General features: G+C 44.5%; 1 protein-coding gene across 2 annotated transcripts in view; it reads right to left on the bottom strand.

Annotated features, from left to right (window-relative positions):
- plch2a (phospholipase C, eta 2a) overlaps positions 1–17063 on the bottom strand; it is an 84994-nt gene that overhangs the window by 32209 nt on the left and 35722 nt on the right. For both annotated transcript variants that reach the window (XM_084015384.1, XM_084015383.1), the window contains 4 exons: positions 16062–16265; positions 12736–12856; positions 7703–7874; positions 2304–2411 (listed from right to left, as the gene is read on the bottom strand). In XM_084015384.1, coding sequence (XP_083871510.1) covers positions 2304–2411; positions 7703–7874; positions 12736–12856; positions 16062–16265 — 605 coding nt within the window. The remainder of the gene's footprint in view (positions 1–2303; positions 2412–7702; positions 7875–12735; positions 12857–16061; positions 16266–17063) is intronic.

The raw sequence follows: 17063 nt of genomic DNA, 5'->3' as shown, positions 1-17063 counted from the left end.
GTTCCATGATGCAGAGGAGCGGTCGATCAATGGACCTTTGAGTTGGCATGGGATGATGAAGATTTCATGTCCAGGCAAACATTATTGCTTTATTATCCAGATGATCATCAGTGTTTAAAACTCTTAAATTGGCAGCAAACATTGTGGCATCACTTTATATTTAGTTAAGAAACAAACGTTTTCACTGTGTTCAGACATCTGTTTTAGTGAAAACAAACAAATCTTGAATAGGATGATTTTCAATCATAAGGTCTTCCTGCGTAAATAAAAGACAAATACATTTAATAAAAACAATATTTTGTGTCCTGTATTGTTTCAAATCAGGCTATATTCTTCACTTGTCTGCCATAATAGTGAGCTAGACAGCTACTTCACTCACTCATCACTATACTTATAATCCTGATCACCACCATCAACTTATTGTCAGTGTTTTTATTGTGATAGAATCCTTGATCATCCCACCCCCACCTGTTAGAAGTAGGAACATTTCCACATGATGGAGGGACACACAAGGTGAAGTGGGGTGAATTGAGGACGCCGTCATTCAGAGATGACTGTATGCACATGCTCAGTTCAGCCACATGGGGGCAGCGTGGATCCATCAACATGCTCCATGAAGACTGGCGTTCCACTGAACTGAGCTTTTACTGGTGAAGAACGGCTCCAGTCAGCAGGTACAGATTCCGTGTATGTTTGTTTAATATTACCATCAACCTGAGCAGCACGTTGTTAGGATCAGATTCCACACAATATATTTTTAACATTCAAGACTGCTTGTTTCAGAGCTTTGGTCAGATATACATTTTATGATACTCTTAAGGGGCTGCACGGTGGTGTAGTGGGTAGCACTGTCGCCTCAGAGCAAGAGGGTCCCGGGTTCAATTCCTGGGTCGGGCTCGGGTCCGGGTTCCTTCTGTGCGGAGTTTAGGTGTGAGTGTGTGTGTGAATGGTTGTTTGTCTCTATATGTTGGCCCTGTGATAGACTGGTTACCTGTCCAGGTGTACCCTGCCTTCGCCCAATGACAGCTGGGATCGGCTCCGGCCCCCCCGTGACCCTGAATACAGGATAAGCGGTAGACAATGGATGGATGGATACTCTTAAGACGCAGCACGGTGGTGTAGTGGGTAGCACGGGCGCCAGAGGGGTCCCGGGTTCAATTCCCGGGTCGGGTTCCTTCTGTGTGGAGTTTGCATGTTCTCCCCATGGAGTTAGCGTGGGTTCTCTCCAGGTTCTCCGGCTTTTTCCCACACTCCAAAGACATGCAGGATGGACCTGTCTGTCTCTACATGTCAGCCCTGTGATAGACTGGTTACCTGTCTGTCTCTACATGTCAGCCCTGTGATAGACTGGTTACTGGTTAACAGATCCTTGACTGAAACATCGGGACTGCTGGGTAATGAAAGAAGAATCAGCCTGCACTGAAGCTGAGGAGTGAACTTGTTCCTGGTGTCAGACAGGAGAGGCAGACAGGAGATAAGAGGTTTCCCGGGGACGGACTTCAAAACATCTAATACTTTGACACCATTGTAAGTGGACTTCCACTGCTTTACTTTGCCATCAGACAGACTGTCGTCATGGTGACCCAAGCTGTTATCAATGCTCTCCTAACAGCCAGCAGACTCCACTGACAAAAAGTCATTCTACCTCACAGAGTGGCCGGTCTGTTGCTGTCTTACCACTTAGTCTGTGTGACAAACTATCCTGATGACATTAAACCACATACTCATCCATCATCTAATCCCACAGCCTCTATTGTAACATTCATGTGATTATTCCCAGATAGTCCACGTGGCCCACTGAGTGTTAATCCTGGGACCAGTAGTGCTGAATATCGTTGACTTCCAGCTTCTAAGTGATTTTGTTTCCAATAGTTTAAGACCTGCAACACACGTATGGATGTGTGTTTGGTTTCACAGGGAGAGTCTGTACTGTGATGGAGCGTCTAAATGATGCAATAATGCAAACTGTTTGTGTGGCCGGCCACTGTAAACGTGCACAGGGAGGATGGGAACGTATGACTGGGTGAGGTTTCTAAGGTGGTTGGGGATGAGCGTTGGATACAGTACCTTCCACTTTGAAAGAAGCGAGCAACAGTTGGACAGCATAATAAGAAGAAGGGACAAATGGGAAGAGAGAAGAGCAGGAGATGAAAACAAACAGCAGCACGGAGAGAAGGAGACCGAAGAAAACAGCAGAGGCAACAATACGGGAGAGAAGAAGACTCATAATCATTTCATCTGCTGGACAAGAGGACACAGGGAGGTCCAAACATGTGGAGACAGAGACCAGAGCAGGTACTTACGTCTCCGTTCATCAGCTTGCAGTCGTCCTCCATCTCGTCGGCGCTGTCCTCGTCCGACACGTCGCCCTCCTCTGCATTCTCGTCGATGTTGGCGGGCAGTTTCTTCCCCTGGTGAAGGAACACACAAGAACAAAGCGTCATATTAGAACAACCACCATTCCTGGTGTCGGGGGGGTCTGAAGACCCTGCAATCACAACAGGCCCATCCTCACAGTCACCCCCTACTGCTCTACATGCTATCAAGGCTAAGCTCGTCTAAGAAGGAACAATAGATGTCAACAGAAAGTACTGAAAATAGCACAACATCTCAAGAAAAGCAAGTATCAACATGTGGTGGGGGGAAGGGAAGACCGAGTCCATTGTTGGCTCATTGTCAATAACGGGTGTAGCATTACAATCACTTAACAGGCTTTTCCTCTTCTCTGTGGACTTAATTAAACCGTTAGCATTACAAAACCTGCTGAGTCACTGTTGCCGACTATCTGCTGATTTAATACACTGTGACATGAGTTTGTGGATGAAGTATTTTACTTAAATCTTGCTCATTTAGGGGCTGGCTAGCTGGCTAGCTGGCTAGCTAGCTCACTAAATCAATGCTACAGTTACAGAACGTAGCAACACATAAACTGCTGGTCTACACGACTTTAACATGTAGCTCGACTTCACTTTTTTAACTCACCGTACAAAATTTAGCTTATTCTAATTTCTAGTTCTAATGCTAATCGCTAGCATTCTTGCTATTGTTATAATTAGTTAGGTTAATACTTGAAAAGGTCCGTTTATTGACAAACTACATTTAAAAGTCTTACTGGATATGTGTAAGCTAGCATTATACATTACCATAACTGATTGTTAGGCTACTTTAAAGGCTACTCTTCACTAATGCTGCCTCCAGATCAGCCCAACAGCAAAAATCGCTGCGTTTCAACCACCTACATACATAATATGTAGAACTCAAACACATTGCTGTCACATGTCAACGTTTGGACCTGAATCAAGGATACAGATAACTCTTCTCTACCACATTTGAACATTTACCATGATCCTGTTTTCAATATCAAAACATTAGCATGTGACATGTTTAGCTAGATGCCTATACTGATGAATGGGAGGTGTGTCTCTAAAGGACTTCCATATGATAGGTTAGAAATTACTGGTTTCTGTGATATGATTGAGTGAAAAAACATGTTCAATATTATTGAATATTACTATTATTTATTAGTGCTGTCAAAATTAACGCGTTAATCTTTGCGTTAATTATGAAATATTTAATGCGTTAATTTTTTTCAACGAAATTAACGCAGCTGTGTTTTGTTTACTTCCCGTGGCGACTGACGTAAGACCTATGACGACGTGTGCCGCAAAGCCGTTAGCCATTCGTTTTTCGAGTTCAGCGTAAGATTTTGGCTGAGGCTGCGGCGTCAGCGGGGAGGGGGGGATCGTGGCGAGCGATCGCCGAGCAGTTTTTTTAAATTATCCCGGTAATTTGTCTGCGTGAGAAACACTACATGTGGCGTGTGCTGCTTTGTCCTCTGACAATGTAAACAGACTGGTCTGTCTCAGTAACTGGCTGAATGTAAAGGAGGACTAAGCTGAATTGTTGTTCTATGGAGTGAAAAGGATTTATCATTCTGACTTCACAGCAGAATAGTTCCTTGTTCTTTTTTCCATACTTGCATGTTCTATTGTGGACCTTTTTGAAATGTTCTGTTAGTGCATATAAGAAATATGCCTTTTTCAAGCTGACAGTTAATTTTGATGGCCTTGATGGTTTCTTTGGAAATCTGTAGTTCACATGAGAGAATCTCTGCTTAAAGTTAAAAAAGCTGCTATTTAACAATAGCATTTGAATTTGGCAAATTGTGCGATTAATTCGTTTTTTTTTTTTAATTGATTGACAGCACTATTATTTATTTATCATGGAAATGTTTTTAACAGAATCAGTGTTGGAAATTGCTGAGCCCTATAATCCCCTTCTTGTTATGGTAAACGTGGTATTGTGTTTGTCTGGCATTCCCTCCTGAAGACTACTGTGGCAAAGCTTTGGTGAGGGTTTAGTAGGTGATAAAGCCATTAGTGAACCACGTCCAGTTCCAGAACCATGTCCAGGTCCAGAACCATATCCAGGTCCAGAAACTGCTGCTCTACAGTATATTATTCTCTTCCCCAGGTCTCACAGGAAGACGGGAGCTTGTGTTCAGCAAAGGAGATTATTATAGCGATTTTGTTTAATCATAATTAAGCATAGGCACAAAATGAAGTACCTCAAACTGTCAACTTTAACAGCAAGTAAAAAAAAACACACATTGCCATTCCCCTGGGGAAGCTGTGTCCCCGTTGCCATGGCTACGCCCTCCTCATCTTCTTTCTATGTAAACACCGTCAGTGCAACTTTCACTTTCTCACGTACATCCTGCTGTTGGTCTCGTTTCAGGAAATCAGCAGATGGCGACGCGGGTTGAGCTAGCTAGCAGTAAGCAGAATGAATGCTTTGTCATGACATCATCGCTTCTAGAGGTCGTCGATATCTTTGTTTTCATTTCACCAAGTGCTTAATGTTCATCAGACTTCATGTAACAAAAGCATTCATTTATGTGCGTAGGCCAAGGCGAGGAGAATAAATAAAACACACACATTTGAATATTAATTTCGGCATTCGATAAGTATTGATTTTTTTACTATTCAAATTATATTCGATTCACAAATTTCATTCTAACAGCCCTAGTCCTCTATGTAGTCCATCATTTCTTCATCTCTACATAGTCCTCTACAGTTCTCCATATAGAACTTTACATAACTGAGTGACCTTGTCCCGCAGGTGTTGACCCCGTCTCACCTCTGGTGCCCAAAGTGAGGCTGTACAGCCGGAGTGTTGCAGTCCAGTGGTAAAGCAGCACATCCGTGTTCCTCACATGCCCCTTTTCCACCGAGGCATTTTGAGGGCCGGTTCGGAGCCGGTGCCCAATCGCGAACCAGTTCTTCCTGTTTCCACAGACAAAGAACCTGCTCTCGGCCAGGAAAACTGGTTCCAGAGCGGCCCCAACTGTTTGCTGGGCTAGAACCGTTCGCAAACCTACGGCGACGGGGGGAAAATACGGTGCTGCAGAGTTTTACTAACGTTACTGTAAGTTTTACTTTTAAAATGTTTCACCTCGTTGCAAACTAACGACACATTTCTGTTTAGTTTACCAAGCTAGTGATTATGTCCGTAACAGCAGCAACTAGTGGCTATGCTTCCTCGGGTAATGTAAACTGACCGGCTAGCTAGCCAGCTAGCGTGATATTGCTAACAACAACGTTAGCATGCCACTTTCCGACTGCCGTTGGCTCACTAAACGTTACCAACTACCAACGTGACATAACATCTGTGTTTGCAGCGTCGTGGACAAGTTTGTGATTAAACCGCTGTTCTCTGGTTTGTGTTTGTAGAGCTGTCGGACATCGACGATATTGAACGAAGGTCCAACCTGCAGATGACTAAACATCAAACACTCCGATCATTTATATTGATCACACACTGTTCTACACTTTAAAAAATGTTGTGATTTTAGTATTTAATTGTTATTGTATTATTTTCCAAAATAAACACTTTTTCTGAAGAGACATGTCTGCTATGCTTGAAATTAACGCTGCAGGGAAACCTCAGACGTATACAGTGACGTAATGACGTGGCTCTCTAGCCGGTGGAAACGCAAACAGGTTCTCAGAAGGTTCGCAAGTTGAACCAACTGCGAACCAGCACGGGCACCGGCCCGGTTCTTGAACTAGGTTCGCGTTGGTGGAAAAGGGGTAACAGTGTATCCATATTGGCCAACACTCTGCTGAGTGTACACAGAGGTAGTATTGCTGGTGGAACAGCTGGCAGAGCAGTCCTCACCGTGTAACACACTGGCAGGGGGCCTTCTCTTCAGCAAAGACATCTGCCATCAATAAAGGCTCATTAACCTCAACAGTGTTTCCTCCCCTGATAACAGTACGCTGCTGCTGCTCATCTCCATGCTACATGTTCATTAAACCACCTTTTCTTTCTCAGTTTACATTACAAGCTCCAATCTGGACAGATAATTTACATCAGCTATGAGCTTCCACAATTGCCACTTCTGGGTGAATTTTAAGGGGCATTTGGTGGGAAATGAAGGGAAGCGTTTGCTGTTTAGGACCCTACAATTACACCGAGGCTGAATGTTTTCTTTTAGGTCCTTCTGCATAGTGAAACATAAAGTAGAACTATATAAAGCTTTAAAAAGGTGCAGTGTTCAGGGTTAGTAGCATCTAGCGGTGAGGTCCCAGATTGTGACCAAATGAATAACCCAAGCTTTTAGAAGGACATCATGCTGGACTGATAAAGACTTGAAACTAGAGATTGGAGAGAGACGGATGGATTGAGTGGGTAAAAAAACAGAAGGTGGATTAAAATCCTTCTCAATATATCAGAGCCAAAAAAAGGTGAAAATAATGAGAACATCAAACAACATTTAAATAAGCCTAATGTCACAGGTTTGATTCCTGTTGGCATTTAGGGTGACACAGATGAGTGTTGCAGCATTTTCATCAACTGAAGTCAATTATCCAAAACTGCTTGTGACTGTTAGGGTTCCCAGTGAGTGTTTGTGTACTAGATACTAATTTTGCATGGTTGTCAATACACGGATGCCAAGTAGCAATCTTTAATTCTAGAAATACATTCTTAATGTTGCAAATATGAGTTCAATGACAATCAATCAACAATTGCTTTTTAAGTGTACTAGATTCAATTCAATGTTATTAATGTTCATAATGTCTTATCAGGATCTTCAGAGTCAATGACATCCAGAGTCCCATCGCACCAGGGGGAAGTTACAGCGCCACATAGTGGAGAGAAAACAATGTCTTTACATACTTTAGGCAGATATCTTGAGTTTTTTTTCTGGTGCATCATTGGAAAAGTCAGTGAGATTGGCAAGAAGTTGGTCAAAACAGGGATGGAGTGTTAGTCAGTCGGTCTGCCTTACTGATAAACACACGTTGCTGTAATATAAATAATTAAGTGAAAACTTTATTAGATAAAACACAAACTACATAATTTGCAGTCGAAAATAGGTAATTAAATGCAGTATGCAACTGCAATAGTCAGCATATTGCAAAAGACTATATATGGATATATAGCATATATTTATACGCTATATATATTCTTCCTTCCTTCTTCCCTCCACTGGAGCTCCGGTGTCTCTTCTCTGTGATATTGAAACCCAGCAGCATCTCTAACAGCCCACTCTGCCTTTGAAGTCTGCTCTGTCACGTTCCAGCTCTACATAATACAATGGGGAGCTGAGATAACCGCCTCTGGAGAGGAAGTCCCTTATTCAAACATGCAACCTGTGTTTGTGAGGCTTTAGGCTGCGCCCACGCTCTGACTGTACCTTGACTAGGATCTTCCCCTTAAGCATTTCCGGTGACGGCAGCCGTCCACACTCATCCGCTTTGATGGTGGACAGTTCCAGTTTGTCCCCCAGGATCTCAATCAGGTACTGGGCCATCTTCTTCTGCTGAGGGACACTGCAGTGGTTCTCTATGGAGAGGATGACTGGGTATCTGAGGGGCGATCACATAGCAGGTCCCAGTTAGAACACGACATGGTTCAGATACTAACCAGGAGTACAGACCAGTACAATCAGAACATAATGCACCAAGCAGGAAACAAATACTACACAAATACACAATGACTTTCTTCTTAACGAAGGAACCCAGCTACTTCTTCCTACGACACATTCTCACATTCAAACACCAGATAAAGCTCATTTTCCAGCTGAATGTTCAGCATGCTGAGGTCATTCTTTATCGGCCAGCAAGGGTCATGAAAGCTCCATTTATTATTAATGTATTACAGCTGATTAGTCGATGTTCAATGGCTGAAATATGAAACAAAGTGACGTCTGAAGAGCACGTGTTTTAGTTTGATGAATAAGCAGATTCATTCACACATTTCAGGCTGCGACCGGAGAAAGAGAAAGTGGAACCTTCCAACCATTTCATCGTCATCATCATTCAGTGTGTCATGAAGCCAATAAATCGTTTTTCTTCAGGCCATTTCCCTCCTAATCCTAAAGCACAGCAATGAGAATCTATTCAAATCTAGTTTTGGTCCAATAATACCGTTAGATTGTGCAGTTGCACACCTAGTCCCCCTCCATATGAGCAACTCAGCATTTTGCCCGATGCTCTATGCAAAAGGTGTTTTTGAAGAAGCACATCGTCTGACTGGATCCCCCTCTCAAACCCACAGAAGCAGAATGGACAACCATACAGTACGATATGTCATTGTGATGAATGTGTAATCTTCACAGTTCTGTTTCTTTGAAGAGAACATGTTTACATGAGTTAAATGTCTGGAGAGTTCCGTTGACTCCTCTCTTGTGACATGGTGACAAGTCTTTGCTTAAGAGCCACTTCAGCTAACGTCTTCCACAGAAGTGTTCCCTTTCAGAGGACATTTAAGGTCCAGTGCTCTGAAAGACCAAGTGCCCTGCAGGATGCTGGACATGCAAGGTCCTCGTATCACTCTTCCAAGTTGAGTGAGGGTGAGGAAATCCTCTGCAGGCCCTCAGGGAATGACAGAGAGACGGGAGGACAACCTGAAACATGACATCTCCAGAGACAGCTGTAAGAGGAGCACTGACTCCTCCTTCAGGACATGTGACACGTCAGGACAGCCAGTCCAGGTCTCACTTCCTGTCCCAGGTCTGCCCCCATCAGCTCTCGGCAGAGCCTTCTTTATATGTTGACCTGGAAAACCTGATTGCTGTTGAATTCAGCCTTTCACCCTCTTCCCTTTTAGCCAACTATGTGTGGAATATAGCATCCACAATAATAGGTTTTCCGAAACACACAGAGGCTGAATGTGCACACAGAGAGAGTGTTGCTCATTCATCTTACTCCACGAGACGGATTCTAAAAATAGACATTTTCTCTTCATCCTCCAGACTCTGCATGTCTAAGAGATTATCACCTTCTGATGCAGATTCTGTGAGGAGGATGAGGGGGAAGAGGAGGACGAGGAGGAGGAGGGGGAGGGGGTGAGGAGGAGGAGGAGGGGGTGAGAAGGAGAAGGAGGGGGGGTGAGGAGGACAAGGAGGAGGAGGAGGGGGGAGGAGGGCGTGTGCTTTCACTTCTCTCTCTATTTGCACAGGTGTGAGCAAGATTTGATGGTGGTTTAAACTGGATAAACTGGATCTGGGTCTGTACAAACAGAGGGGCGGGGGGGGGGGGGGGGGGGGCAGATTAAAGGAAGACTGAATGAAGGGGGCTGGTGTCCTGGTTAAAACTGTCACCTCACAGCAAGAGGGGTCTGGGTTCCAGTCCGGGTTCAGAGCATGTTCTCCCCGGGTTCTCCAGCTTCCTCCAACAGGTCAAAGATATGCAGGTTGGGGTTAGGCTAGGTGTGGGTGGTCCTCTGTGTGTGCAACAATTAACCTAACCCCATGCATGTCTTTGGACTGTGGGAGGAAGCCGGAGAACCCGGAGAGAACCCACGCTTACACGGGGAGAACATGCAAACTCCACACAGAAGGAACCCGGGACGACCCAGGAATCGAACCCAGGACCCTCTTGCTGTGAGGCGAGAGTGCTACCCACTACACCACCGTGCAGTGCAGCCCTCAATTTGTGATACAAGCGTAAAAATTGGCATGAACAGTCTCCATGGATCACTTGACAAGAAAATTGTCCGAGACATTTGAAATTTTAAGATGGCGGCCATTTTTCAAGATGGCCGACACCTTAGTGGTGCAGTTAAAGATGGAGTCTACGATTTTTCACTTGAGCCAAACACGTCTCGTCCCGACTCACTTCCGCGTTTGAAACTACAAGCGGACAAGACGCTTGTTGCCCTGAGCAGTTCAGGTATGGAGCAGGGCTCTCACGTGATTTTGGCTGAGGCTGCGGCGTCAGCGGGGAGGGGAGGGGGGGATTGTGGCGAGCGATCAGCGAGCAGTTTGGGACTGCATAGCTTATTTCTCACCTAAAATGTTTTCAGAAACACATTTCGCTGAACTATTTTCATAAAATAAGAGGGAGGTGGGAGGCTGCAAGGGGCAAACGATAGAGCTCGGAAGAGCACAGAGGGGAGGGGTGTGTGTGTGTGTGGGGGGGGGGGGGGATACAGCTTTAAGTGATATAATGGTTTATTTGGTGATACAAAAAATTGGCATGAGCAGTCCCCATGGGTGACTTGACAAGAAACTTGTCCGAGACATTTGAAATTCCAAGATGGTGGCCATTTCTCAAGATGGCCACCACCTAAATGGAGCAGTTAAGCGATATAATTGTTGAATTAGTGACACAAGGGGCTGCACGGTGCGACCCTGAATACAGGATAAGTGGTAGACAATGGATGGATGGATGGATAGTGACACAAGCATGCAAATTGGTATGAGCAGTCTCTAAAGGTTGCCTGAAAAGAAAACATTTCTATTTTCAAGATGGCCGCCCCCTGGATCCTCAAAAGTTCAATTTGGATGCAGTAGCCCTGTGTAGTCATGAAGAGGCAGACATACGTATCTTCCTTCATGCCCATGCAGTGAAACAAGGACACAAATCCCTGATGATCGATGCCAATGACACAGACATTGTAATCATAGCCACTTCTGTTATGCCCTCTTTGATGCAACTTGGCCTTGAGAAAATGTGGGTGACTTTTGGCAAAGGAGAGAAGACAAGATGGATCCCAATACATGAGGTGGTTTCAGCCATAGGACCAGAGAAAACACATGGTATCCTCTTCTTCCAAGCCTTCAGTGGTTGTGACATTGTGTCATCCTTCCATGGCAAATGAAATAAGTCTGCCTGGAAAACATGGGACGTGTGTGATGAGGTCTCAAAAACATTTGCAAGACTCAGCGACTCAGCAACTCCCAACAACTCTCCGCAATAGGTGGAAGTGGAGTCCAGAAGACTTTCCACTCCTCGTCCTGTTCCACCCATCCCCAGTTGGATGGGCTTGCCAATTGTGAATGTCGCTTCAATGCCTGTCCCCACACGTCTCCAGCTTCATAAGAAGCACGTTTGGCATGCTCTCTGAGTGCTGCTTGAGTTAGATCAAGTCATATTGTCTTTGCTTTCTGGCAAAGAGATCAAGCCTGGCCTCGTCCACAGTTGTAACATCGCTGGACCTGTCATACATTAGCACAACAAATCTCTCCAAGGCTTGCAGGTCACTTATCTTCCACTGCAGAGGGACATTCGCTGAGTCTGCCTCTTCATGACTACACAGGGCTACTGCATCCAAATTGATCTTTTGAGGATCCAGGGGGTGGCCATCTTGAAAATAGACATTTCAAGTGGCTGGGAGTATTTTCTTGTCAAGCAACCCTTAGAGACTGCTCATACCAATTTGCATGCTTGTGTTACTAACTTAAAAATTATATCGCTTAACTGCTCCATTTAGGTGGTGGCCATCTTGAAAAATGGCTGCCATCTCGAAATTTCAAGTAGCTGTGGGTGGCTTATTGTCAATGAGCCACAATTTCCATGCTTGTATCACCAAATAAACCATTACATCACTTAACTGTTCCACTAAGGTGTCAGCCATCTTGGAAAATGGCCACCATCTTGAAATTTCAAATGTCTCGGACAATTTTATTGTCAAGTGACCCATGGAGACTGCTCATGCCAATGTTCACGCTTGTATCATCAACTGAAAGATTATGACAAAAATAAGCACTTAGCCGCTCCACTACATGTCAGCTGGGATTGTCAACTGAGCACTGAACCAGACTCCATTTAAGAAATAGCCTTTTCCATGTTAGATTGCTTGTCATCAGACGGTCATCAAGCAGCTTTAACAGTGAGGTGTTTCCTGTTTAAATCAGAGCTGTGTGGACGATTTAACTGATGCTGAAGAGTTCATGTGGATCTAGAAGGGGACGGATCATACATATCCGGAAAATAAACGGATTCATATCTATGAAAGTGTAAAGTGTTAAATATGAGATCAGGGTTTGGTGGCTGGTAGAAAGAGTGTTTCATTTATATCTTGTTGGTTAACAATTAACTAATAACTCTTATCATTATCAATGAGACTGTTTACATTATAAACCATTTAACATCTAGAACATACAGTCGTATGAAAAAGTTAAGGCAACCCTCTGAGGCTGCATAATAATTGACTCTGTTGCCACAGAAAATGATCACAGTGGTATGCCATTCGCTTTCTAATAAAAGCTGAGTACTGGGGTATGTTCCAGTCAGAGATGTTTAGTGTAGCAATATAACATTGTATGAAATTAAAGATATATCTAAATATATATTGCTCACACACACATATAGACACATACACACAGGCTTTTTGGGTTGTCACTTCAATGAAACATGATGAAACGTGAATGTGATCAATTGGAGCATTGAGAGCCAATGATTGAGAAATATTAACAATGTGCGCGCGTGTGTGTGTACTTACTCGTTCTTGGCGAAGGCGTACTTGTTGATGGTCTCGATGACGTCCCTGAACAGGATCTTGGAGGTGAGGGTGTACCCGTGGTGGACGATTGGCTCCCCGTCCTGCCCGTCCCAACAGTCCACTGGACGGTCCACACACACAAGAGATGCTTCACTCAGCAACAGTACAATATACAATACAAACAATGGTTTGTCTGACATACATACACATACACATCTCTACGAGTCCTCGCTACAAGTCATCGCTACCAGTCCTCATTACGAGCCCTCCCTACCAGTCCTAGCTACAAGTCCTCGCTACAAGTCATCGCTACCAGTCCTCATTACGAGCCCTCCCTACCAGTCCTCGCTACAAGTCCTCGCTACAAGTAATCGCTAGCAGTCCTCATTACGAGTCCTCACTACGAGTCCTTGCTACAAGTCCTCGCTACAAGTCCTCATTACGAGTCCTCATTACGAGTCCTCATTACGAGTCCTTGCTACCAGTCCTCACTACGAGTCCTCATTACAAGTCCTCATTACGGGTCCTCGCTACCAGTCCTCACTACGAGTCCTCGCTACGAGTCCTCACTAAGAGTCCTCATTACAAGTCCTCATTACAAGTCCTCATTACTAGGGCTGGGTATCGTGGCCAATTTCCTAAATCGATTCGATTTCGATTCATAAGGTCCTGAATCGATTAATCACGATTCGATTCGATTCGATTGGCTCTTACATAATGAAAATGGCTCAACTGTGTTACAAAATACAGATGTACTTTATTTTTTGCTCTTCACCATAAACAACACAAGTTCTGCCGACACTCTCTGCTGACTGCATTTTCGTTAGGATGTCGTCTTTCACACATGTATACATCATGGGGATAACTGTTTCAGTCAGATGTTTACGTTGCACCATAACGTAGTGTGAATCGAGCACTAGGGCCTTGACTTTTGCCCAAAAATCATATTCGAAGTTCGTTTGTTTATTAATATTAATATTCGAATATATTCGAATATTTATTAATAATCTTTTGACCATTAAAAGCCTTCAGTAAGACCTATATGGTATGGTATGGTACTTAAGTTGTATATGTTTTGTCCACCAGAGGGCAGTGTATCAGTCAACGTCAATAGGCAGGCAACATGTTTTCAGAACCTTTATTTATTTAAGGTCAGACATAAACTGTGTATGCATTCGGTTTCATCAAAATAAAGCTAAATAAGCCAGTCGGCGGGGTTTGTTTGCCTATTTACGGGCAGTATTCGGGGCGGTGCGTCTTAAGAGTTTACGGTTTTCAGGACGGAGCGCGAGTGCGGGCTCGCGGAGCGTAATTGTGGGCTCGCGGAGCCGTGTGCTGCCCGGTGTCGGTGAGAGCTCCAGGCTGCTTTCGGACATTATTTGGGCCGTCAGTGGCGACTGTTCGGCAGTGTTTGTTTGCCTATTTCCGGGCAGTATTCCGGGCGGCGCGTCTTAGAGTTTACGGTTCTCCGGACGGAGCGCGAGTGCGGGCTCCTCGGTGGCTGTTGTCGATGTTGACGCGGCCATTGTTCTGCAAAATTGGCACAAACCAGGGGTGCAGTCGAATAGTCAAAAAATAAGGTCCTAACTCCTATTCCTATCTCCTATTCCTTAACCTCTGGGGAAAACGTCACGGGGTTAAGGAAAGGCGATAGGAGAACTCAAAAGGTCTTAGGAATAGTCGACCGCGGTGCTCAGAGAATCCGACCGGACTTTCACTAAGCTACGTCATTATAACGCGGCCGCTGATGATTGACAGCTGATGATCGACACCGGCGATTGACGTGCGTCTGCACTGGAGAAACTACAATAATGGACTACAAAAAGCGCATCGTCCACTTCTCCACATGTTGGTTTTATAAACAGCTGGTTCACTGACCGGCTTCAGGTCCAGCAGCTCCTCCTTCCTGTTTGACCGTTTGCTGTATTTACATTTCATTTGTGGTTTTAGTTTCGTTTTTGTCAAACATTTGTAACATGATTGAAATAAAATTTAAAAAAAACATTAAATTATTATCACTGTCCACACATTTATTATCACTATTCCAATTACTATATGTTTGCATGAAAGTCATTGTTAAATATGTAAATGCACATATCGTTTGTTTTCATTAACGGCCAAGGTGTGCGGCACTTTAAATGTTGCTCTCGCAAAGAATTGTGGGTCGGCGTAATCTCCTTTCCTATCGCATAGGAAGGTCCGTTGCATCCTATGCTAAAGGAGCTCTGAAAGGAAGCATTGGAGCTCCTTTCCTATGCATTTAGAGAATTCGAACAGCTCTTATCATGGCGGCCACTTGTTTACTTCCGGGTCACTTCTTCAGTTAGGAACCTTCCTAAGCAAAAAAGACTATTCGACTGCACCCCAGGGCGCTAACGTCACCTATAGGAGCCATCTTGCACGCTTGTGCGCATGAATGAACGTCAACCGGACGTAAACGCGCCACTGCTGCATCACGCACGAGGGGTAAACTTCATGGGGAAAAATCGATCTCATGCCCTATGAATCGATATTGCAAAATTTCAATGAAATCGATCAAAAATCGATTGAATCGATTTTTTTACCCAGCCCTACTCATTACAAGTCCCCATTATGAGTCCTCATTATGAGTCCTCGCTACCAGTCCTCAATATGAGTCCTCGCTACCAGTCCTCACTACGAGTCATCGCTACTAGTCATCGCTACCAGTCATCGCTACCAGTCCTCACTAAGAGTCCTTGCTACAAGTCATCGCTACGAGTCCTCATTACAAGTCCCCATTATGAGTCCTCATTATGAGTCCTCGCTACCAGTCCTCAATATGAGTCCTCGCTACCAGTCCTCACTACGAGTCCTCGCTACGAGTCCTCGCTACAAGTCATCGCTACCAGTCATCGCTACCAGTCCTCACTACGAGTCCTTGCTACGAGTCATCGCTACGAGTCCTCGCTAAAAGTCATCGCTACCAGTCATCGCTACCAGTCCTCGCTACCAGTCCTCACTACGAGTCCTCGCTACAAGTCATCGCTACCAGTCCTCACTACGAGTCCCTGCTAACAGTCCTCATTACGAGTCCTCGCATCAAGTCATCGCTACCAGTCCTCATCACGAGTCCTCACTACGAGTCCTCGCTACCAGTCCTCATTACGAGTCCTCGCTACCAGTCCTCATTACGAGTCCTCGCTACCAGTCCTCACTACGAGTCCCTGCTAACAGTCCTCATTACGAGTCCTCGCATCAAGTCATCGCTACCAGTACTCATTACGAGTCCTCACTACGAGTCCTCGCTACCAGTCCTCAATATGAGTCCTCGCTACCAGTCCTCACTACCAGTCCTCGCTACAGACCTTCCACGCAGCGACAGCCGGCCTGCAGCACCCAGGCGTACATGTCCACGCGGGACTGGGACATCAGCTGGTCCCCCATCAGGTAGGTGTTGTGTGAGGAGGCGATGAAGTAGTTGCACAGCGGCTGGTTCATTTCCTGGTTCACGTTGTAGTGTTCTGGGTTGAAGATGTCGCCCGCCGGGCTGCGCATGTAGTTGGTAATACCTGGAAGGAAAGGAAGCAAATATTTGCCACACTCTTTGTTGTATTTGTCTGAGGTGGAGCTTGGTGGTCCACTGAGGTTCAGATGGGATTTGAAGTTTTAAACCAAACACTGATGAGAGTTTACATTTTTTTTATTTTGGGTGTTGAACCTCAGCTCCTATAATAAGTCTTTAATAGTACAGCCAAAGTACAGGCAGTCAGACCGTTGAGGACCAAAATGTCCCCATTAAAACCATAATTATTGATCCAACAGCCCTCACAGCGTAAAACCATGCAGTCTTTTATCTAATAATGATTATATTATCAGGCTGTAAATCTAGAGCCCCACCTTCATTTACACAAATTGTTCTTTTCACTATTTTCCACCAGATCTAACAATTTTCTTGATTTTCCCTGCAAACAACAACAGCTGGATAACATTTGTGGAATATGAATTATCTTTTTGTCCACTTTTATAAAGTGATTCACAAGACCTGGTCGGGAACAGCAGGTGGTTTAATGTAATGTGACGTAACATTTAAATGTGCTGTTCGCCTTTAAGCAACATGAGGGAGACTGAATGATGTTGTTGGTCTGGTAGTTGCTAACAATGAATACAATATTAAATACAATATGTATTGTAAATGTTCCCAATAACACATGCATGAAGCCAAGTTGTGATTTAAAATGTCTGGTTTTCACACTCACATCTAAGAAAGTGATGGCAGTATATGTATATAGAAGGATGGCAATATAACATTCATTTACAGGACACCTGGTTCCATCGTGGACCAAGTGTCCTAAACAGGCAGACCTCAG

This window comes from Eutrigla gurnardus (assembly GCF_963514095.1).
Source record: "Eutrigla gurnardus genome assembly, chromosome: 8".
Lineage (NCBI taxonomy): Eukaryota > Metazoa > Chordata > Actinopteri > Perciformes > Triglidae > Eutrigla > Eutrigla gurnardus.
Note: the sequence above shows the minus strand (reverse complement) of the source record. Positions and strands in the feature narration are given on the sequence as shown.